At 45.4% G+C, this 22,519-nt stretch overlaps 1 protein-coding gene across 2 annotated transcripts in view; it reads left to right on the forward strand.

Moving 5' to 3' along the window:
• The window catches only part of LOC139544198 (collagen alpha-1(V) chain-like), a 161,627-nt gene that overhangs the window by 99,836 nt on the left and 39,272 nt on the right, over nt 1–22,519 (forward strand). For both annotated transcript variants that reach the window (XM_071351057.1, XM_071351058.1), the window contains exons 13-28: nt 1,794–1,886; nt 2,086–2,142; nt 2,406–2,459; nt 2,643–2,696; nt 3,491–3,598; nt 3,720–3,773; nt 5,534–5,578; nt 6,300–6,353; nt 12,110–12,154; nt 14,217–14,270; nt 14,928–14,972; nt 15,073–15,126; nt 15,986–16,030; nt 16,696–16,749; nt 21,582–21,626; nt 22,065–22,118. In XM_071351057.1, coding sequence (XP_071207158.1) covers nt 1,794–1,886; nt 2,086–2,142; nt 2,406–2,459; nt 2,643–2,696; nt 3,491–3,598; nt 3,720–3,773; nt 5,534–5,578; nt 6,300–6,353; nt 12,110–12,154; nt 14,217–14,270; nt 14,928–14,972; nt 15,073–15,126; nt 15,986–16,030; nt 16,696–16,749; nt 21,582–21,626; nt 22,065–22,118 — 915 coding nt within the window. The remainder of the gene's footprint in view (nt 1–1,793; nt 1,887–2,085; nt 2,143–2,405; nt 2,460–2,642; nt 2,697–3,490; nt 3,599–3,719; nt 3,774–5,533; nt 5,579–6,299; nt 6,354–12,109; nt 12,155–14,216; nt 14,271–14,927; nt 14,973–15,072; nt 15,127–15,985; nt 16,031–16,695; nt 16,750–21,581; nt 21,627–22,064; nt 22,119–22,519) is intronic.

The raw sequence follows: 22,519 nt of genomic DNA on the forward strand, positions 1-22,519 counted from the left end.
AGTAAAGCATGGGCCCAGTGCTTGATTTGACAGGATCTGGCACCTCTCCATTTTGGACTGTTTCGTTCCGGGACCCATTTGGCCGGATCCGACATGAAAAATAATAACTTTTTGCTATGTAAAAATTTGAATAAATTCGATCAAAGTTCATTTGAGTTGCCTCTTCGTTAATTGTCCTGACCCCCCCCCCCCCCCCCCCACAATTAACTTAGGTATAGTTGTGAACAATAGCCATGTCAAGATGTTAAATCTAATAATCTAATTGGTCAATTATTGTTTGATTGTGCAGAGTTCGATAGTGTGCTTGGTAGTTAGATGCCATTTGTGTGCCCTAGGTTTCTGCTTGGTCACAGTTCAAATTCCCCTCTCTCTCTCTCTCTCTCTCTATCTCTCTCTCTCTCTCTCTCTCTCTCTCTCTCTCTCTCTCTCTCTCTCTCTCTCTCTCTCTCTCTCTATCTGTCTCTCTCTATCTGTCTCTCTCGCTCTCTCTCTCTTCCTCTGGGCATGGTTGGATCTCTGTGTTATAGTTTTGTTTCTGTGAGAGGAATGATGAGGCTCTCGAGGACATTGTGCTTTTGGTTTAGTTTAGATTATTCCTAGCAGCTGGTACAGCTAATTTGTTGCTGCCACTGTATTATGGAGGAATGTTCAAAGTATATCTCACAGTGTACGAGAGAGAGAGAGAGAGAGAGAGAGAGAGAGAGAGAGAGAGAGAGAGAGAGAGAGAGAGAGAGAGAGAGAGAGAGAGAGAGAGAGAGAGAGAGAGAGAGAGAGAGAGAGAGAGAGAGAGAGAGAGAGAGAGAGCGCAAGGTTTATGCAAAAAATATAGAGACAATTGAAAAATATAGAGTAAAATATTATGAAAGAGATCCCTAGCTAGAGAGATGTTGCTGTATTTAAAAAAAGTAAGGTTTGCCAGCTTCATGCAAACCTGTGTTCGATGTTATTTTTTCCTTCCATAGTAACACGGTTGTGGTGATGGTTGTGGTGACAAACCCTCACTGGTCTGTTTTTATTCATACCAACAGAAACTGAAACACATCTCTATAGGATCAACCAACTGGTTGCATTACCCACATTTCACCACTAGATGCCAGTATAGGCATGTGAACTTGTGATGGGAAAAGGACCATAACCAGGCAGTTGATGTATAAGCTACGGTTTTTACAACTTAGTAGTTTTAATGCAAGCCAAGCCTGAATTTGAATTTGTATTTTTTTATAACTTGTTTCAGTACAATCATATTTTATTTATTTATTTAGACATTGTGTTTGAAGAATGGGTAACCTAGCCTGTAAGATGACTTGGCATTTTCTCAACCCACTGTGTCTCTTCTTGCTTTGTCTGTCTCTGTCTATTTGTCTGTTTCTGTCTCTTTGTCTTTCTCTTTGTCTGTTTCTGTCTCTGTCTCTTTGTCTTTCTCTTTGTCTGTCTCTGTCTATTTGTCTGTTTCTGTCTCTTTGTCTTTCTCTTTGTCTGTTTCTGTCTCTGTCTCTTTGTCTTTCTCTTTGTCTGTCTCTGTCTATTTGTCTGTTTCTGTCTCTTTGTCTTTCTCTTTGTCTGTTTCTGTCTCTGTCTCTTTGTCTTTCTCTTTGTCTGTCTCTGTCTCTTTGTCTGTCTCCTTGTCTGTCTCTCTGTCTGTCTCTGTCTCTGTCTTTTTGTCCATCTCTGTGTCTGTCTCTTGGTCTGTCTCTTGGTCTGTCTCTATATCTTTGTCCATGTACCTGTATCTACTGGACTGGCCTTACCTGTTGGGTCTGGTTCTGAGTTCTGAGTTCTGCTCTCCTCCTCAGTTCCGCTTCAGTTCTGGAGGAGACTCTGGACAGAAGGGACCTCAGGTGTCTGCTCAGGAGGCCCAGATGCAAGCCATCATGCAACAAGCTAGGGTAAGGCTTACACACACAAGTGCATACTCACACACGCAAACACAAAAGTACATACACACATATGCACACAGAGCCTGTAAGTAAGCATTTCACTGTAAGGTCTACACCTGTTGTATTCGGCGCACGTGACAAATAACCTTTGATGTGATTTGAGACACACACACCATTTTGTACTTCTCTAACTGTTTTCTCTCTCCAGCTGGCGATGCGTGGTCCTACTGGCCCTATGGGTTTGACAGGTAGATCTGGTCCTCTGGTACGTACCAAAGTCTTCCTCAGTCTCCTCACACACACACACACACACACACACACACACAGTATGTACACACACACACACACACACCCCTGTCACATACACAGCCTGAGGAGAATAACTTTTTATAGTGTTAATAGTTGATAAGATCCTATTAAATTCTAATGCAGATGCTACAACATTAATAGTGTTTGGACTGTGGCCTGATCATATTCATCCGCTGATCTGAGCCTACTGTGACCTTATTGTGTTTGTCCTCCTCCCAGGGTTCTCCAGGTGTGGCTGGACTGAAGGGAGAGTCTGGAGAGTCCGGTCCTCAGGTAAGACGGATGGACGTTTCTAGACCTATAGAACCACTGGAACTGTTCCTCTGTAATCTCCAGACCAAGTTTAAGGCCTTTCTATAAACACAACTTACTTGGGGTTTTTTGTTAGGGATATTTTGTTGGGGTTCTGTGGTAGGGTTTTCTTGTTGGATTCTCCATAACCTTCTGTTGTTACAGGGACCTCGTGGACCATTGGGTTCTCACGGACCCTCTGGGAAGCCCGGCAGAAGGGTAAGTGTGAATGGGAGTCTTGGATGGATATTTGAGATTGGCGTGCAGATTAGTATAGTTTTTATGTATTTTAAAACATGGCATTGTTGAATACTAGTTTCTGATTGGCTTGAAGAGCATTCTAGAGCGTGCATTATTTCCCTTTAACGTACGGTATATCAGCACGGTATAATTCAATGGCTATAGTTCATTCATACATGTTCTATGTTTGAGCTGCTTTTGAAAGCAAAAGCCAAATTGAAAACATTATTGGCATTGTTGAATTAGATTTTTCATAATAGCAATCTAGGACTGTTGGTTTGGTTAGCTAAACTAGCAATTCAGTTTGTTTGGTTAAAAAGGCATCTACTGTAGCTATCTATTAAACTTGCTAGCTACTTCGTTCGATGTTGAACACATTTCTACTGACAAATAAACACATTTATAGAGGCAAATGTGTTAAATTATAGCCATGGTATGAAATGGATAATCAACTCGGGGCTCTATGTGTTCTCTGGAAAATAACGCAACTCCGTGGAAGGTTAGTTCCATGTCGTTCATTATTTTCCATAGAACGCATAGCCTCTTGTTAATTATCCCTTACGTATTGTATTGTGCTCTTGTGTTGTATGTTCACGCAGTCTACTTCCTGCTGACCTCTTGCCAGGCCCCCCTTGCAAAGGAGGTTTCTAACCTCAAGGGTCTTTCCTGGTTACATAAAGGTTAAATAAAAACAATGAAGAATTGTGCCCTTCAGAAAGGAGGGTGAAGCGGGTGTAAGTGTTGATGGGTGTTGTAATCATCTGTTTTTCCAGGGACGTGCTGGTTCTGATGGAGCCAGAGGCATGCCTGGTCAGACCGGAACCAAGGGAGACAGAGGGTTTGATGGTCTGGCTGGACTTCCTGGTGAGAAGGGACACAGAGTAAGTCACTTTGTTGTTGTTATTTCAGCTCCGTTGTAGTATGACAGTGTTTGTATGTCTTTTTCGTATGTCTTTTTTGTATGTCTTGTATGTCCCACTGATCTTCTGTCTGTTCCTTTAGGGTGAATCTGGACCCCATGGACCTCCCGGACCCACAGGAGAGGATGGAGAGAGAGTAAGTACTATCACTTGCCCTCCCTCACTCCATCTCTTATCATACCTACCCAGTTTCGCTCTCTGTTTCTTCAGCTCCCCACTCTGTGTCCATAGGTCAGCACATCAGTATGGTGTGTGTGTGTGTGTGTATGTGTCCATAGGTCAGCACATCAGTATGGTGTGTGTGTGTGTGTGTGTGTATGTGTCCATAGGTCAGCACATCAGTATGGTGTGTGTGTGTGTGTGTGTGTGTGTGTGTATGTGTCCATAGGTCAGCACATCAGTATGGTGTGTGTGTGTGTGTGTGTGTATGTGTCCATAGGTCAGCACATCAGTATGGTGTGTGTGTGTGTATGTGTCCATAGGTCAGCACATCAGTATGGTGTGTGTGTGTGTGTATGTGTCCATAGGTCAGCACATCAGTATGGTGTGTGTGTGTGTGTGTGTGTGTATGTGTCCATAGGTCAGCACATCAGTATGGTGTGTGTGTGTGTGTGTGTGTGTGTGTGTGTGTGTGTGTGTGTGTGTGTGTGTGTGTGTGTGTGTCCATATGTCAGCACATCAGTATGGTGTGTGTGTGTGTGTGTGTGTGTGTGTGTGTGTGTGTGTGTGTGTGTGTGTGTGTGTGTGTGTGTGTGTGTGTGTGTGTGTGTGTGTGTGTGTGTGTGTGTGTGTGTGTGTCCATAGGTCAGCACATCAGTATGGTGTGTGTGTGTGTGTTTGTGTTTGTGTGTGTGTGTGTGTGTGTGTGTGTGTGTGTGTGTGTGTGTGTGTGTGTGTGTGTGTGTGTGTGTGTGTGTGTGTGTGTGTGTGTGTGTCCATAGATCAGCACATCAGTATGGTGTGTATGTGTGTGTGTGTGTGTGTGTCTGTGTGTGTGTGTGTGTGTGTGTGTGTGTGTGTGTGTGTGTGTGTGTGTGTGTGTGTGTGTGTGTGTGTGTGTGTGTGTGTGTGTGTGTGTGTGTGTGTGTGTGTCCATAAGTCAGCACATCAGTATGGTGTGTGTGTGTGTGTGTGTGTGTGTGTGTGTGTGTGTGTGTGTGTGTGTGTGTGTGTGTGTGTGTGTGTGTGTGTGTGTGTGTGTGTGTCCATAGGTCAGCACATCAGTATGGTGTGTATGTGTGTGTGTGTGTGTGTGTGTGTGTGTGTGTGTGTGTGTGTGTGTGTGTGTGTGTGTGTGTGTGTGTGTGTGTGTGTCCATAGATCAGCACATCAGTATGGTGTGTATGTGTGTATGTGTGTGTGTGTGTGTGTGTGTGTGTGTGTGTGTGTGTGTGTGTGTGTGTGTGTGTGTGTGTGTGTGTGTGTGTGTGTGTGTGTGTGTCCATAGATCAGCACATCAGTATGGTGTGTGTGTGTGTGTCCATAGGTCAGCACATCAGTATTGTGTGTGTGTGTGTGTGTTTGTGTGTGTGTGTGTGTGTGTGTGTGTGTGTGTGTGTGTGTGTGTGTGTGTGTGTGTGTGTGTGTGTGTGTGTGTGTGTGTGTGTGTGTGTGTCCATAGATCAGCACATCAGTATGGTGTGTATGTGTGTGCGTGTGTGTCCATAGGTCAGCACATCAGTATGGTGTGTGTGTGATTAGTCAGTGTGTGATCTAAGTGTCTGTCATCTGTCATGTAGATGAGCCTCATTTTGACACCCCCATGTCACTCCATCACCTGGACCAATCACTTCATTCCGGTCCTCTCCTCCTTTCACACCTCCCCTTTCCCTCTCCCTCTCTCCTATACTCCAAATTCCCACTTCCTGTTCTGACCATCTCACTTCCTGTTTCCAGGGAGACGATGGAGAGATCGGACCACGGGGGCTGCCTGGTGACCCAGTAAGTGTTTTTTATGATGTCTATCCCCTGTCATTGTGACACTTACTGTACAACTTAATAAAGCATGTGTTGACATATACGTTCTGGATTCAGATCCATACATGGTGTCCAGCTTATGGTATATGTACACAGTTTGTTTTTACACAGGTTTAGTAACTAGGTAGCCTAGACCCTATATGTGAATCTCAGGGTGAGAAGCCCTTAGATTCCTCTTGTTCACAGTCTACTCTCCTCACGGCTGGTAGACAAGCTTCCCTTCCTCTCTGACAGGATTTCCCCAAAGGAGAAGAGGAACGAGATAGGCAGAGAGAAAACGAGTTAGACAAAGTAAAAGGCTGAGAGAGCATCATTAGTGATAGATTGTGTGGTGCAGTATTTCAGACAGACCACCAGGGGGTGGTACACCACTGGTTTTCTGAGATACTCTAGCTGTGAGAGGAAGGGGCACTGAGTCACTGCACTGAGATAACACTGTGTGATAGACAGTGAAGACAGCAGACATCAAGAATAGTGAAATCAATCTATGATGGTACAGAGAGATTCAAGAAGCATCAAGTATACTTTAGATGAAAATCCATTATTCATTCATTGTTGTCATTGTTGTCATAATTTTAAAAACATCATAGATTTACATTTAACAAACATTCTATATTTATTTGCTATGTTTTGAAATGGATCATGGCATTGATGTTGGCATTTTCATGTATTTCTCTCTCTCCAGGGACCTCGTGGGTTGCTGGGACCTAAGGGACCTCAGGGACCTCCCGGATCCCTTGTACGTTTAGAACACACACACACACACACACACACACACACACACACACACACACACACACACACACACACACACACACACACACACACACACACACACACACACACACACACACACACACACACACACACACACTTTCCTTTCACACACAGTTCAGACAGAGATTTGGCAGTATTGTATTGAATTGATCCAGCTCATAGCAACACCGACAAAATACTAATGACACACAAAGGTAAATAACACATCTGTATCTAAAGTACCTAGGTAAATAACACATCCAGTATCTACAGTACATAGGTAAATAACACATCCAGTATCTACAGTACATAGGTAAATAACACATCCAGTATCTACAGTACATAGGTAAATAACACATCCAGTATCTACAGTACATAGGTAAATAACACATCCAGTATCTACAGTACATAGGTAAATAACACATCCAGTATCTACAATACATAGGTAAATAACACATCCAGTATCTACAGTACATAGGTAAATAACACATCCAGTATCTACAATACATAGGTAAATAACACATCCAGTATCTACAATACATAGGTAAATAACACATCCAGTATCTTTTATTTTTTTAATTTTTTTTATTTCACCTTTATTTAACCAGGTAGGCTAGTTGAGAACAAGTTCTCATTTGCAACTGCGACCTGGCCAAGATAAAGCATAGCAGTGTGAACAGACAACACAGAGTTACACATGGAGTAAACAATAAACAAGTCAATAACATGGTAGAAAAAAAAAGAGAATCTATATACAATGTGTGCAAAAGGCATGAGGTAGGCAATAAATCGAATAATTACAATTTAGCAGATTAACACTGGAGTGATAAATCATCAGATGATCATGTGCAAGAAGAGATACTGGTGTGCAAAAGAGCAGAAAAGTAAATAAATAAAAGCAGTATGGGGGGTGAGGTAGGTAAATTGGGTGGGTAGTTTACAGATGGACTATGTACAGCTGCAGCGATCGGTTAGCTGCTCGGATAGCAGATTTTTAAAGTTGTTGAGGGAGATAAAAGTCTCCAACTTCAGAGATTTTTGCAATTCGTTCCAGTCGCAGGCAGCAGAGAACTGGAAGGAAAGGCATCCAAATGAGGTTTTGGCTTTAGGGATGATCAGTGAGATACACCTGCTGGAGCGCGTGTTGCAGGTGGGTGTAGCCATCGTGACCAGTGAACTGAGATAAGGCGGCACTTTACCTAGCATAGCCTTGTAGATGACCTGGAGCCAGTGGGTCTGACGACGAACATGTAGCGAGGGCCAGCCGACTAGGGCATACAGGTCGCAGTGGTGGGTCGTATAAGGTGCTTTAGTAACAAAACGAATGGCACTGTGATAAACTGCATCCAGTTTGCTGAGTAGAGTATTGGAAGCTATTTTGTAGATGACATCGCCGAAGTCGAGGATCGGTAGGATAGTCAGTTTTACTAGGGAAAGTTTGGCGGCGTGAGTGAAGGAGGCTTTGTTGCGGAATAGAAAGCCGATTCTTGCTTTGATTTTGGATTGGAGATGTTTGATATGAGTCTGGAAGGAGAGTTTGCAGTCTAGCCAGACACCTAGGTACTTATAGATGTCCACATATTCTAGGTCGGAACCGTCCAGGGTGGTGATGCTAGTCGGGCGTGCGGGTGCAGGCAGCGAACGGTTGAAAAGCATGCATTTGGTTTTACTAGCGTTTAAGAGCAGTTGGAGGCCACGGAAGGAGTGTTGTATGGCATTGAAGCTCGTTTGGAGGTTAGATAGTACAGTGTCCAAGGAAGGGCCGGAAGTATATAGAATGGTGTCGTCTGCGTAGAGGTGGATCAGGGAATCGCCCGCAGCAAGAGCAACATCATTGATGTATACAGAGAAAAGAGTCGGCCCGAGAATTGAACCCTGTGGTACCCCCATAGAGACTGCCAGAGGACCGGACAACATGCCCTCCGATTTGACACACTGAACTCTGTCTGCAAAGTAGTTGGTGAACCAGGCAAGGCAGTCATTAGAAAAACCGAGGCTACTGAGTCTGCCGATAAGAATATGGTGATTGACAGAGTCGAAAGCCTTGGCCAGGTCGATGAAGACGGCTGCACAGTAATGTCTTTTATCGATGGCGGTTATGATATCGTTTAGTACCTTGAGCGTGGCTGAGGTGCACCCATGACCGGCTCGGAAACCGGATTGCACAGCGGAGAAGGTACGGTGGGATTCGAGATGGTCAGTGATCTGTTTGTTGACTTGGCTTTCGAAGACCTTAGATAGGCAGGGCAGGATGGATATAGGTCTGTAACAGTTTGGGTCCAGGGTGTCTCCCCCTTTGAAGAGGGGGATGACCGCGGCAGCTTTCCAATCCTTGGGGATCTCAGATGATACGAAAGAGAGGTTGAACAGGCTGGTGATAGGGGGTGCGACAATGGCGGCGGACAGTTTCAGAAATAGGGGGTCCAGATTGTCAAGCCCAGCTGATTTGTATGGGTCCAGGTTTTCCAGCTCTTTCAGAACATCTGCTATCTGGATTTGGGTAAAGGAGAAGCTGGGGAGGCTTGGGCGAGTAGCAGCGGAGGGGGCGGGGCTGTTGGCCAAGGTTGGAGTCGCCAGGAGGAAGGCATGGCCAGCCATTGAGAAATGCTTGTTGAAGTCTTCGATTATCACGGATTTATCGGTGGTGACCGTGTTACCTAGCCTCAGTGCAGTGGGCAGCTGGGAGGAGGTGCTCTTGTTCTCCATGGACTTTACAGTATCCCAGAACTTTTTGGAGTTAGAGCTACAGGATGCAAATTTCTGCTTGAAAAAGCTGGCCTTTGCTTTCCTGACTGACTGCGTGTATTGGTTCCTGACTTCCCTGAACAGTTGCATATCGCGGGGGCTCTTCGATGCTATTGCAGTTCGCCACAGGATGTTTTTGTGCTGGTCGAGGGCAGTCAGGTCTGGAGTGAACCAAGGGCTATATCTGTTCTTGGTTCTGCATTTTTTGAACGGAGCATGCTTGTCTAATATGGTGAGGAAGTAACATTTAAAGAATGACCAGGCATCCTCAACTGACGGGATGAGGTCAATATCCTTCCAGGGAACCCGGGCCAGGTCGATTAGAAAGGCCTGCTCGCAGAAGTGTTTTAGGGAGCGTTTGACAGTGATGAGGGGTGGTCGTTTGACCGCGGACCCGTGGCGGATACAGGCAATGAGGCAGTGATCACTGAGATCTTGATTGAAGACAGCAGAGATGTATTTGGAGGGCAGGTTGGTCAGGATAATGTCTATTAGGGTGCCCATGTTTACGGATTTAGGGTTGTACCTGGTGGGTTCCTTGATGATTTGTGTGAGATTGAGGGCATCAAGCTTGGATTGTAGGACTGCCGGGGTGTTAAGCATATCCCAGTTTAGGTCACCTAACAGAACAAACTCTGAAGCTAGATGGGGAGCGATCAATTCACAGATGGTGTCCAGGGCACAGCTGGGAGCTGAGGGGGGTCGGTAGCAGGCGGCAACAGTGAGAGACTTATTTCTGGAGAGATTAATTTTTAAAATTAGAAGTTCGAACTGTTTGGGCATAGACCTGGAAAGTATGACAGAACTTTGCAGGCTATCTCTGCAGTAGATTGCAACTCCTCCCCCTTTGGCGGTTCTATCTTGACGGAAAGTGTTATAGTTGGGTATGGAAATCTCAGAATTTTTGGTGGCCTTCCTAAGCCAGGATTCGGACACGGCAAGGACATCAGGGTTGGCAGAGTGTGCTAAAGCGGTGAGTAAGGCAAACTTAGGGAGGAGGCTTCTGATGTTGACATGCATGAGGCCAAGGCTTTTTCGATCACAGAAGTCAACAAATGAGGGTGACTGGGGACATGCAGGGCCTGGGTTTACCTCCACATCACCCGAGGAACAGAGGAGTAGTAGGATGAGGGTGCGGCTAAAGGCTATCAAAACTGGTCGCCTAGAGCGTTGGGGACAAAGAATAAAAGGAGCAGATTTATGGGCGTGGTAGAATAGATTCTGGGCATAATGTGCAGACAGGGGTATGGTGGGGCGTGGGTACAGCGGAGGCAAGCCCAGGCACTGGGTGATGATAAGAGAGGTTGTATCTCTGGACATGCTGGTCTCAATGGGTGAGGTCACCGCATGTGTGGGGGGTGGGACGAAGGGGGTATCAGAGGTACGGAGAGTGGAACTACGGGGTCCATTGCAAACCAAAACAATGATAGCTAGCCTGAACAACAGTATGCAAGGCATATTGATATTTGAGGGAGACATACAATAAGGCATAAAGTGATTGCAGGTCTTGATTGGGAGAGCTAGCTAAAACAACAGGTGAGATAACAGCAGCTAGTCAGTTAACACAGCAGCAGCAGGTAAAAATGGCGACGGCTAGGCAGAGAGGGTCGGATTAACTACACACAGATCCTGAGTTAAAGCACAGAGCCGACAGATAAAACACAAATAAACGGAATGGAGTACCGTGAATTAATGGACAGTCAAGCAAGCATCAGCTATGTAGCCAAGTGATCATAGTGTCCAGGGGGCAGCCGTAGATGGAGCAGTGAGGCCTCCACTAAGCTAGCCCGCGGCGTAAGATTGTTCGATAGACCTGTTCAGATAGCAGACGATATGCTCAAGACAGCTAACGATTAGCGGGCCGCAGTTAGCATATGGGCGTTCAGGTTACGTCGCGATGGAGGGGCCAGTTGAATAACTCCCTCGGGCAGATAACGTCGGTATCCCAGTCGTGAAGGCCCGGTGGGGCTCCGCATCGGCAGTAAAACGGGTCCGGATAGGTGATTGTAGCCCAGGAGTGGCTGATGGAACTCTTCAGCTGGCTAGCTCCGGGATAATTGGTGTTTGCTCCGGAATTGATGTTAGCCAATAGTCACTCGGATAGCAGCTAGTTAGCTGCAAGATCCAGGTGTAAATGTCCAGAGCTTGCGGTAAAAATCCGGGGATATGGAGAGAAAATAGGTCTGGTATGCTCTGGTCTGAGTCGCGTTGTACAAAACTGGCAATAGTTTTCCGAGCTAAAGGATAGCTGATAAGCGCTAGCTGTGGTTAGCTGAACTACTCACGTTAGCTTGTGAGCTGGCTAACTACTGGCTAGCTTCTGTTGTAGATTTCGGATACGAGGTGAATAATACCTTTGAGGAGAAAAAAAAGCAGATCCGCACCACATTTGGTGAGGTAGGTTGCAGGAGAGTGTTTTGAAGTTTAGTTTTTAAGAAGAAAAAAAATATATATAAAAAGAAATGCGAAGAAAAATATATAAAAAATATATACACGGGACAGGACGAGGACAAAGGACATCTGACTGCTACGCCATCTTGGATTCGATTACAGTACATAGGTAAATAACACATCCAGTATCTACAATACATAGGTAAATAACACATCCAGTATCTACAGTACATAGGTAAATAACACATCCAGTATCTACAGTACATAGGTAAATAACACATCCAGTATCTACAGTACATACTTCAGATGATAAGAAAGGTTATGGCTGTAGATATGAAACTGTGTATGTCCTCCACTTTAACTTCTCTACATCATTTGGACTTGAGAGAAATCTCCTCTTGTTCCAATATGATGTTTCCTGATGACGGTAATTGATATGGTAAAGTGCACCAAAATGACTGCAGCCTCTTTCTACAGTGTATATATCTGAGTCTATCCTTGAGGCACTCCCCATGTTCACATCCTTTTTCTTTTTGTGTTCACCTGAGTGTATGGCTTCATGTATTAAATAGAAGCTTCATCTCATCTGACTGTGTGTTGCAGGGTGTAACTGGAATGGATGGCCACCCTGGACCCAAAGGAAACATTGTAAGTACTGATAACACCCAGCTAAGGGCTGTTCTGAGGCACGGTGCGAAGCGGAGTAGTAGTGTGTAAATACTCCACACACTCCATTTGCATCGGACGTACAGCTCACACACTTTCTCTCCATCCCCTACTCTAACACTATCACACCATTTCTACCCCTTCATTCCCTACTCTAACACTATCACACCATTTTTCCCCCTTCATTCCCTACTCTAACACTATCACACCATTTTTTCCCCTTCATCCCCTACTCTAACACTATCACACCATTTCTACCCCTTCATCCCCTACTCTACCACACCATTTCTACCCCTTCATCCCCTACTCTAACACTATCACACCATTTCTTCCCCTTCATCCCCTACTCTAACACTATCACACCATTTTTTCCCCTTCATCCCCTACTCTAACACTATCACACCATTTCTACCCCTTCATCCCCTACTCTAACACGATCACACCATTTCTTCCCCTTCATCCCCTACTCTAACACTATCACACCATTTCTACTCCTTCATCCCCTACTCTATCACACCATTTCTACCCCTTCATCCCCTACTCTAACACTATCACACCATTTCTTCCCCTTCATCCCCTACTCTAACACTATGACACCATTTCTTCCCCTTCATCCCCTACTCTAACACTATCACACCATTTCTACCCCTTCATCCCCTACTCTAACACTATCACACCATTTCTTCCCCTTCATCCCCTACTCTAACACTATCACACCATTTCTACCCCTTCATCCCCTACTCTAACATTATCACACCATTTTTACCCCTTCATCCCCTACTCTAACACTATCACACCATTTCTACCCCTTCATCCCCTACTCTAACACTATCACACCATTTCTACCCCTTCATCCCCTACTCTAACACTATCACACCATTTCTACCCCTTCATCCCCTACAGTAACACTATCACACCATTTCTTCCCCTTCATCCCCTACTCTAACACTATCACACCATTTCTACCCCTTCATCCCCTACTCTAACACTATCACACCATTTCTACCCCTTCATCCCCTACTCTAACACTATCACACCATTTCTACCCCTTCATCCCCTACTCTAACACTATCACACCATTTCTACCCCTACATTCCCTACTCTAACACTATCACACCATTTCTACCCCTACATTCCCTACTCTAACACTATCACACCATTTCTACCCCTTCATCCCCTACTCTAACACTATCACACCATTTCTACCCCTTCATCCCCTACTCTAACACTATCACACCATTTCTACCCCTTCATCCCCTACTCTAACACTATCACACCATTTCTACCCCTTCATCCCCTACTCTAACACTATCACACCATTTCTACCCCTACATTCCCTACTCTAACACTATCACACCATTTCTTTCCCTTCGTTCCAGTCTATTTTCCCATCAAATGCACACTACTATCGTTTTAAGACTCATTTACCCACTTCCACACTCACACACTTCCACACTCTGAATGCTCTCTTGCCCTCTAATGAAGACTAGACTGAATGTATTGAGTCCTGTGAGAGCGCAATCCTCCGTGGCGTCTCAGTTATTCCGGGTCCATTTTGTTGGAGCGGTGTGTCCGTAATGAGAGAATGCCTGGCTGGAGCAGACAGTGGCTCCACTGGGAATGCTCCAATTAGAAAGAGAGATGGAAGATCCACAGTCTTTTCCCAGCCGCTACGAACAGGGAACATAATTGATTGTCAATTAACTGGGAAGCGAGGCATTTGCGTTTGAGTTTGAGGTTCAGCAGTTTCTTTCATTAGGAAAGTGAGTGTGTGTTTCTGTGTGTATCTGTGTGTGTGCGTGTGTGTGTGTGTGTATTATGTTCCCTCCAGCTAGAAAAGGCTACAAAAACACACTAAGTTATAGCCTGTCTGTGTGTTACAAAGTAATAATGTAGTAATACTGACTCAATCTAAAGTCCCCTCAGTACACTGTATTTCTAGTCTTCTATCTTCTACCGCTTCAATCCACTCTGTCCTATGTACTATGTTATCAGTCCTTGTGTAAGTGTGGATGGATGTAACCACGGTGTTTTCTCTTCATAGGGACCACAAGGAGAACCTGGCCCCAATGGACAGCAAGGGAACCCTGGTGCTCAGGTCAGTGTGATGTTATGATCCTTCTTGGGCAGGTTATGAGATTGTGGCCTTCATTTGGTTGGTCATTGTATGGTCATGCCCAATGCCTGCTTTTTACCTGACTGACTTTTCAAAGACAGCTTGAAATGTAGCCTACAGGTTTTGTGCTCTTGTAGGAAGCAGTAACTCCCCATTGCTGACCTATACTTATCTATAACCCGGTTAATAACTCGCTAACTAGCAAAGAATATCAGCAAATGTGCGCACGCGTGGCTCTGTGCTCTGATCTGAACTGATCTGAAAAGCACATTCACTTTCAGGTGATTGAAAGACTGCTCGTGGGCTACCCAGCCAATAGAATTCTACTCCGTTGCACTCTGGCTCTGCCTACAAAAATATCACAGACTCAATCTTGCAAAGTTAAATTTGGTTTGGATTGTTGCATTGAAAAGGGGCTAATATAATGTTGATTCACACTTGCGTCTCGGCATAACATTTCTTCTGCGTGACTATCCTGGAGCGAGTGTGCGGCCGCGCAGCGTAGAGGGAACATTGGTCATGCCCACTATGACACGTTGATCTTAGTCCATTGGTTGGATTATCTGTCACTCTTGGACGTTCCTGTTTCATCCCTGAATTAATTTATACTGACAATGTCCTTCCTCTCTCTCTTTACAGGGACTTCCAGGTCCTCAGGGAGCCATCGGGTCCCCAGGAGAGAAGGTACGGGCCCTGGCCACTCAAAAACATACCTATATGATGTGATGTGAGCAGTGTTGTTGATGTGAGTCTGTTGTCTTCTCTGTTCTATCTCTCTCCTCAGGGGCCTACCGGAAAACCAGGACTGTCAGGAATTCCAGGTGCTGACGGACCCCCGGTAAGTGTGTACTAACAAAGAAACACAGTCCCGATCACACACACTCCCCACCTTTTCCCAGAGAGTACCTGTGCTATCGGCAGGTGGGCCTTGGAAGATGGCAGGTGGCGGGTGAGAGAGAGAGAGAGAATGGAAGAGAGAGATAGCCAGATAAGAGCAGCGTCTGTCACTGTATTCCCCATGATTCTCTAATGGATTTGATATGCATATTACCACATTGGTATTACCACTCTCTCCTTTCATCTCCCTTCTTCTCTCTTCTTCTAGTATCTGCCTCTTAGTCTCCATACACCCCTCTCTCTCCCTCTCTCTCCCTCTTCTCTGAAAGCCTGTCATTGGATAGTTATGCCACTCTCTTCCCTCTTTCTCCTGTCGACTATTTTTTGAGGATCCATCCATCCATCTATCCCTCCATCCATCCATCCCTCTCTTTCTCTCCACTTTCTGAAACCCTATCAGTGGACATTGCACAGCTCTCTTATCTCAAGGGATCACAATCAACTTACCTCAACCCTTTTTTACTCGACATTCTAAGTAGTTTGTGTGTATTTGTGTGTGTGTGTGTGTGTGTGTGTGCGCCTGCGTGTGTGTGTTCTTCCAGGAGTATTGAGACGGAAAGCCCTTCTCTTTAAGAGGTTCTACAGTAGACCATAGTGCTTGTATAACGCTGGGCATTAAGGAGAAATCCCAAATGGCCTTTTTCACTATCCTATATCCTGGGATGGTTTTACAGCTTAATAATAGTGAGAGTGGTGTAGTATTTATGATCTAGTGCTAATTATCCCAGGACCACCATTAATTTACATTTAAGTCATTTTATTAATTTTATTTTATTAATGTTGCTGTTAATAATTCACAGGGTCACCCTGGCAAGGAAGGACCCAACGGAGAGAAAGGACATTTGGTAAGTTTCTCTCTCTTTATGGGTATTATGTTTTTATCAGGATCTGTTTATCAGGATCCTTTTGACTTTTACTTTAGTTCTTGCTTTTTGTTCTCTTTCTCTCTCTCTCTCTGTATCTCTCTGTATCTCTCTCTCTCCCTCTCCCTCTCTCTCTCTCTCTGTCTCTGTCTCTCTCTCTCTCTCTCTCTCTCTCTCTCTCTCTCTCTCTCTCTCTCTCTCTCTCTCTCTCTCTCTCTCTCTCTCTGTATCTCTCTCTCTTTACTCTCTCTCTCTCTCTCTCTCTCTGTATCTCTCTCTCTCTCTCTCTCTCTCTCTCTCTCTCTCTCTCTCTCTCTCTCTCTCTCTCTCTCTCTCTCTCTCTCTCTCTGTATCTCTCTCTCTCTCTCTCTCTCTCCCTCTCTTTCACTCACTCTCTCTCACTCTCACTCTCTCTCTCTCTGTATCTCTCTCTCTCTCTCTCTCTCTCTCTCTCTCTCTCTCTCTCCCTCTCTCTCTCTCACACTCTCACTCTCTCTCTCTCTGTATCTCTCTCTCTTCTTCCCTCACTCTTTCTCACTCACTGTATTTGTCTCTCTCATTCTTCAGACGAATTTGCCGATTTAATTTAAATTAATATAAATGACTCTCTGTTACAAGCATCTCTCCACGCATTTATCTTCCTCCAGGGTCCCGCAGGCCCCCAAGGCCCAATCGGTTATCCCGGGCCCCGAGGCGTGAAGGTGAGTTTTACGCCCCAGTCTCATCTGCCGACAGGCCTAATTCACTCCTAATACACTTCCTTTCCTGAAGGTCACATGGTATCAGTGTAACTCTCCCATTGGTCTGGTCTGTCATTAAACGGTCTAATCCTCGGGCCCACTGTCTTTTTTTAAATGCCAATGTAGAACATGGGACTGAAATTGCACTTTGTATGCAGTGAAATGGGCCTAGTTTGCAATTATGACGTTTCATACTGGACCAGACCTATTTTTTCAACAAGTAGGATTTTGGCTGAACAAAACCCATCTGTGACATGCAGATAGATAGTCAATATTATAGTAAATTGTAAACCTGATTTCCCCTAATTACATTATGTTACCAGAAGTACTTAATTAGGATAATATATACACATGATGCGTGACTAAGCCAAGACAGAGTAGTTAGAGTCTGTTGATTAAGTGTTGATGTTAATCTATGTAAAGCTCACAACTCAGTTGAGAGGCTCTGGGCTGGTGGGTGTAGCCTCAACTCCTCTCTACGACCCTGTGAGTGATCACACTGCCTCTTGATCCTCACTAATGACTAGCTCATTTAAAGCAGAGAAACATGAAGGCTAGAGGACTCACATCAAATGGCCCTTGCAGAGAGGGGTTAAGGGGCCAAATAATTATACCACCCACTGACTGTTTGTGTGAGGCTCTTGCATGATTCTGGTTCATGGCTCTTGGTGTGTGCTCTCTAAAACTCTTCCCCTCTGATAGTCTCTGTGTTTTAGAGAGAACAGTCTCTGTGACTGACGCTGGTTTAATGACAGCACAGTCAGTGTACCACAGGTCACCATCAATGCTGCTTCTATACTTTGGTGTTCCACCACAGTATAATAGCTTAGAGCTCCTATAGAGATCATATTCACTTTATTTATAGAGCATGAGAATCTGCAAACTTGGTTATCATTCAGCCTTAGTTGAAAGTGTGTTAATATTTTTAGCTTTCAGCTCCAGTTCAATCAAATCAAATCAAATCAAATTTTATTAGTCACATACACATGGTTAGCAGATGTTAATGCGAGTGTAGCGAAATGCTTGTGCTTCTAGTTCCGACAATGCAGTAATAACCAACAGTAATCTAACCTAACAATTCCACACTACTACCTTACACACACACACAAGTGTAAAGGGATAAAGAATATGTACATAAAGATATATGAATGAGTGGTGGTACAGAACGGCATGGCAGATGCAGTAGATGGTATAGAGTACGGTATATACGTATGAGATGAGTACTGTAGGGTATGTAAACATAAAGTGGCATAGTTTAAAGTGGCTAGTGGTACATGTATTGCATAAAGATGGCAAGATGCAGTAGATGATATAGAGTACAGTATATATACATAAGAGATGGGTAATGTAGGGTATGTAAACATTGTATTAAGTGGCATTGCTTAAAGTGGCTAGTGGTACATTTTTACATAATTTCCATCAATTCCCATTTTTAAAGTGGCTGGAGTTGAGTCAGTATGTTGGCAGCGGCCGCTAAATGTTAGTGGTGGCTGTTTAACAGTCTGATGGCCTTGAGATAGAAGCTGTTTTTCAGTCTCTCGGTCCCTGCTTTGATGCACCTGTACTGACCTCGCCTTCTGGATGATAGCGGGGTGAACAGGCAGTGGCTTGGGTGGTTGTTGTCCTTGATGATCTTTATGGCCTTGCTGTGACATCGGGTGGTGTAGGTGTCCTGGAGGGCAGGTAGTTTGCCCCTGGTGATGCGTTCTGCAGACCTCACTACCCTCTGGAGAGCCTTACGGTTGTGGGCGGAGCAGTTGCCGTACCAGGCGGTGATACAGCCCGACAGGATGCTCTCGATTGTGCATCTGTAGAAGTTTGTGAGTGCTTTTGGTGACAAGCCGAATTTCTTCAGCCTCCTGAGGTTGAAGAGGCGCTGCTGCGCCTTCTTCACAACGCTGTCTGTGTGGGTGGACCAATTCAGTTTGTCCGTGATGTGAACACCGAGGAACTTAAAACTTTCCACCTTCTCCACTACTGACCCGTCGATGTGGATAGGGGGGTGCTCCCTCTGCTGTTTCCTGAAGTCCACAATCATCTCCTTTGTTTTGTTGACGTTGAGTATGAGGTTATTTTCCTGACACCACACTCCGAGGGCCCTCACCTCCTCCCTGTAGGCCGTCTCGTCGTTGTTGGTGATCAAGCCTACCACTGTAGTGTCATCCGCAAACTTGATGATTGAGTTGGAGGCGTGCATGGCCACGCAGTCGTGGGTGAACAGGGAGTACAGGAGAGGGCTCAGAACGCACCCTTGTGGGGCCCCAGTGTTGAGGATCAGCGGGGTGGAGATGTTGTTACCTACCCTCACCACCTGGGGGCGGCCCGTCAGGAAGTCCAGGACCCAGTTGCACAGGGCGGGGTCGAGACCCAGGGTCTCGAGCTTGATGACGAGTTTGGAGGGTACTATGGTGTTAAATGCTGAGCTGTAATCGATGAACAGCATTCTCACATGGGTATTCCTCTTGTCCAGATGGGTTAGGGCAGTGTGCAGTGTGGTTGCGATTGCGTCGTCTGTGGACCTATTGGGTCGGTAAGCAAATTGGAGTGGGTCTAGGGTGTCCGGTAGGGTGGAGGTGATATGGTCCTTGACTAGTCTCTCAAAGCACTTCATGATGACGGAAGTGAGTGCTACGGGGCGGTAGTCGTTTAGCTCAGTTACCTTAGCTTTCTTGGGAACAGGAACAATGGTGGCCCTCTTGAAGCATGTGGGAACAGCAGACTGGGATAAGGATTGATTGAATATGTCCGTAACCACACCAGCCAGCTGGTCTGCGCATGCTCTGAGGACGCGGCTGGGAATGCCGTCTGGGCCTGCAGCCTTGCGAGGGTTAACACGTTTAAATGTTTTACTCACCTCGGCTGCAGTGAAGGAGAGCCCGCAGGTTTTGGTAGGGGGCCGTGTCAGTGGCACTGTATTGTCCTCAAAGCGGGCAAAAAAGTTGTTTAGCCTGTCTGGGAGCAAGACATCCTGGTCCTCGACGGGGCTGGTTTTCTTTTTGTAATCCGTGATTGACTGTAGACCCTGCCACATACCTCTTGTGTCTGAGCTGTTGAATTTCGACTCGATTTTGTCTCTGTACTGAGACTTAGCCTGTTTGATTGCCTTGCGGAGAGAATAGCTACACTGTTTGTATTCGGTCATGCTTCCGGTCACCTTGCCCTGGTTAAAAGCAGTGGTTCGCGCTTTCAGTTTCACGCGAATGCTGCCGTCAATCCACGGTTTCTGGTTTGGGAATGTTTTTATCGTTGCTGTGGGTACGACATCGTCAATGCACTTCCTAATGAACTCGCTCACCGAATCAGCATATTCGTCAATATTGTTGTTGGACGCGATGCGGAACATATTCCAATCCGCGTGATTGAAGCAGTCTTGAAGCGTGGATTCAGATTGGTCGGACCAGCGTTGAACAGACCTGAGCGCGGGAGCTTGTTGTTTGAGTTTTTGTTTGTAGGCTGGAATCAACAAAATGGAGTCGTGGTCAGCTTTTCCGAAAGGGGGGCGGGGGAGGGCCTTATAAGCGTCGCGGAAATTAGTATAACAATGGTCTAGTGTTTTTCCAGCCCTGGTAGCACAATCGATATGCTGATAGAATTTAGGGAGTTTTGTTTTTAGATTAGCCTTGTTAAAATCCCCAGCTACGATGAATGCAGCCTCAGGGTGTGTGGTTTCCAGTTTACAAAGAGTCAGATAAAGTTCGTTCAGGGCCATCGATGTGTCTGCTTGGGGGGGAATGTATACGGCTGTGATTATGATTGACGAGAATTCCCTTGGTAGATAATGCGGTCGACATTTGATTGTGAGGAGTTCTAGATCAGGTGAACAGAACGACTTGAGTTCTTGTGTGTTGTTATGATGATCACACCACTTCTCGTTAATCATAAGGCATACCCCCCCGCCCCTCTTCTTACCGGAAAGATGTTTGTTTCTGTCGGCGCGATGCATGAAGAAACCAGCTGGCTGCACCGACTCCGTTAGCGTCCCTTGAGTTAGCCATGTTTCCGTGAAGCAGAGCACGTTGCAATCCCTGATGTCTCTCTGGAATGCTACCCGTGCTCGGATTTCATCAACCTTATTGTCAAGAGACTGGACATTGGCGAGTAGTATGCTAGGGAGTGGAGCGCGATGTGCCCGTCTCCGAAGCCTGACCACGAGACCGCCACGTTTTCCCCTTTTTCGGCGTCGCACAGGGTCGCCGGCTGGGATCAGATCCATTGTATTGTGTGGAAGGCAAAACACTGGATCCGTTTCGGGAAAGTCATATTCCTGGTAGGAACGATGATGAGTTGACGTTAATCGTATATTCAGTAGTTCCTCCCGACTGTATGTAATGAAACCTAAGATTACCCGGGGTACCGATGTAAGAAATAACACGTAAAAAAACAAAATACTGCATATTTTCCAAGGAACACGAAGCGAGGCAGCCATCTCTTTTCGGCGCCGGAAGTCACCTGAGTGTTGATACTAATGAAGCCCCAGTTGGTAGTGTCTGGTTGATGATCTATTGCCCTAAAGTGGTGTGCTCCAGACAGACATGTTCACTAACCTGTCTCTCTCTTTCTCCCACTCTCTCTTTCTCTCTCTCTCTCTCTCTTTATCTCTCTCTCTCTTTCTCTCTTTCTCTCTCTCTCTCTCTCTTTCTCTCTCTCTTTCTCTCTCTCTTTCTCTCTCTCTCTCTCTCTCGCTCACTCTCTCTCTCTTACTCTCTCTCTGTCTCTCTCTCTCTCTCGCTCGCTCTCTCTCTTACTCTCTCTCTGTCTCTCTCTCTGTCTCTCTCTCTGTCTCTGTCTACCAGGGAGCCGACGGTGTACGAGGCCTGAAAGGAGGAAAGGGTGAAAAGGTAAGAAATTAGTGTGTCTGTGTGTGTGTGTGTGTGTGTCTGATCTCTCCCTATTGACAGTGGTCATATAAAATGTGTCGGCCATATGTGGTGATGATGAAGATAGTGATGACGATGATGTTGATAATAAGGATGAAGATGATTGTGATGATGATGGTGATGATGATGATAAGGACGATAGTATACGTTGCCATTGCCCATAAATATCAGGCTAGCCTACTACTATTTGGGAAAAAATAAGATCTAGAGTTTCTATGGCAACATGAACTGCCAAAAGCAATGTTACAGCTGTGTATGTATGTGTGTGTGTGTGATGTGTGTATATGTGTTTGTGAATGCCTTTGTGAGGGCGGATATGGCTTTTCACTGCTCTCCAAAATGAATTACCACATTCTAAACACCTTTTCTTTCTCCCCCTCCTTTCTTTCTTTCACTCAGGGAGAAGATGGATTCCCTGGCTTCAAGGGAGATATGGGAATCAAGGGTGACAGGGTGAGACATTTATCTTTTGTTCGAGTTTTTTTCAAATGCCGTCAACCATATCTGGACGTACGTCTCAGAACACATTTATATCTAACACAGTATACGGAAATGTATTCCGTCATCTCTAAATTCAATCTGTCAGGGATTTAGTGTGCCTTTGATAGGCTTATGATGAAGGGTACAATAAAACCCAGTTTGACTTTGAAAAATGGGCAAAAGGGTCATGATTTTGGCCAGTGCGGAGTTGATCCTAAGTCCTCTGGTCCAATGGGAGGTGACCTTTACTTAAACTGGTCGATGGTTTTGATCCCCTACTGTCTGTCTGCCCCCCGCCCTGAAGTCATTATGGAATTATGGCCTGAAGTTATTGTGGAATTATGGGTAATGAGCAAACACTGACTGTAACTGTC

Source organism: Salvelinus alpinus, chromosome 18 (assembly GCF_045679555.1).
Source record: "Salvelinus alpinus chromosome 18, SLU_Salpinus.1, whole genome shotgun sequence".
Lineage (NCBI taxonomy): Eukaryota > Metazoa > Chordata > Actinopteri > Salmoniformes > Salmonidae > Salvelinus > Salvelinus alpinus.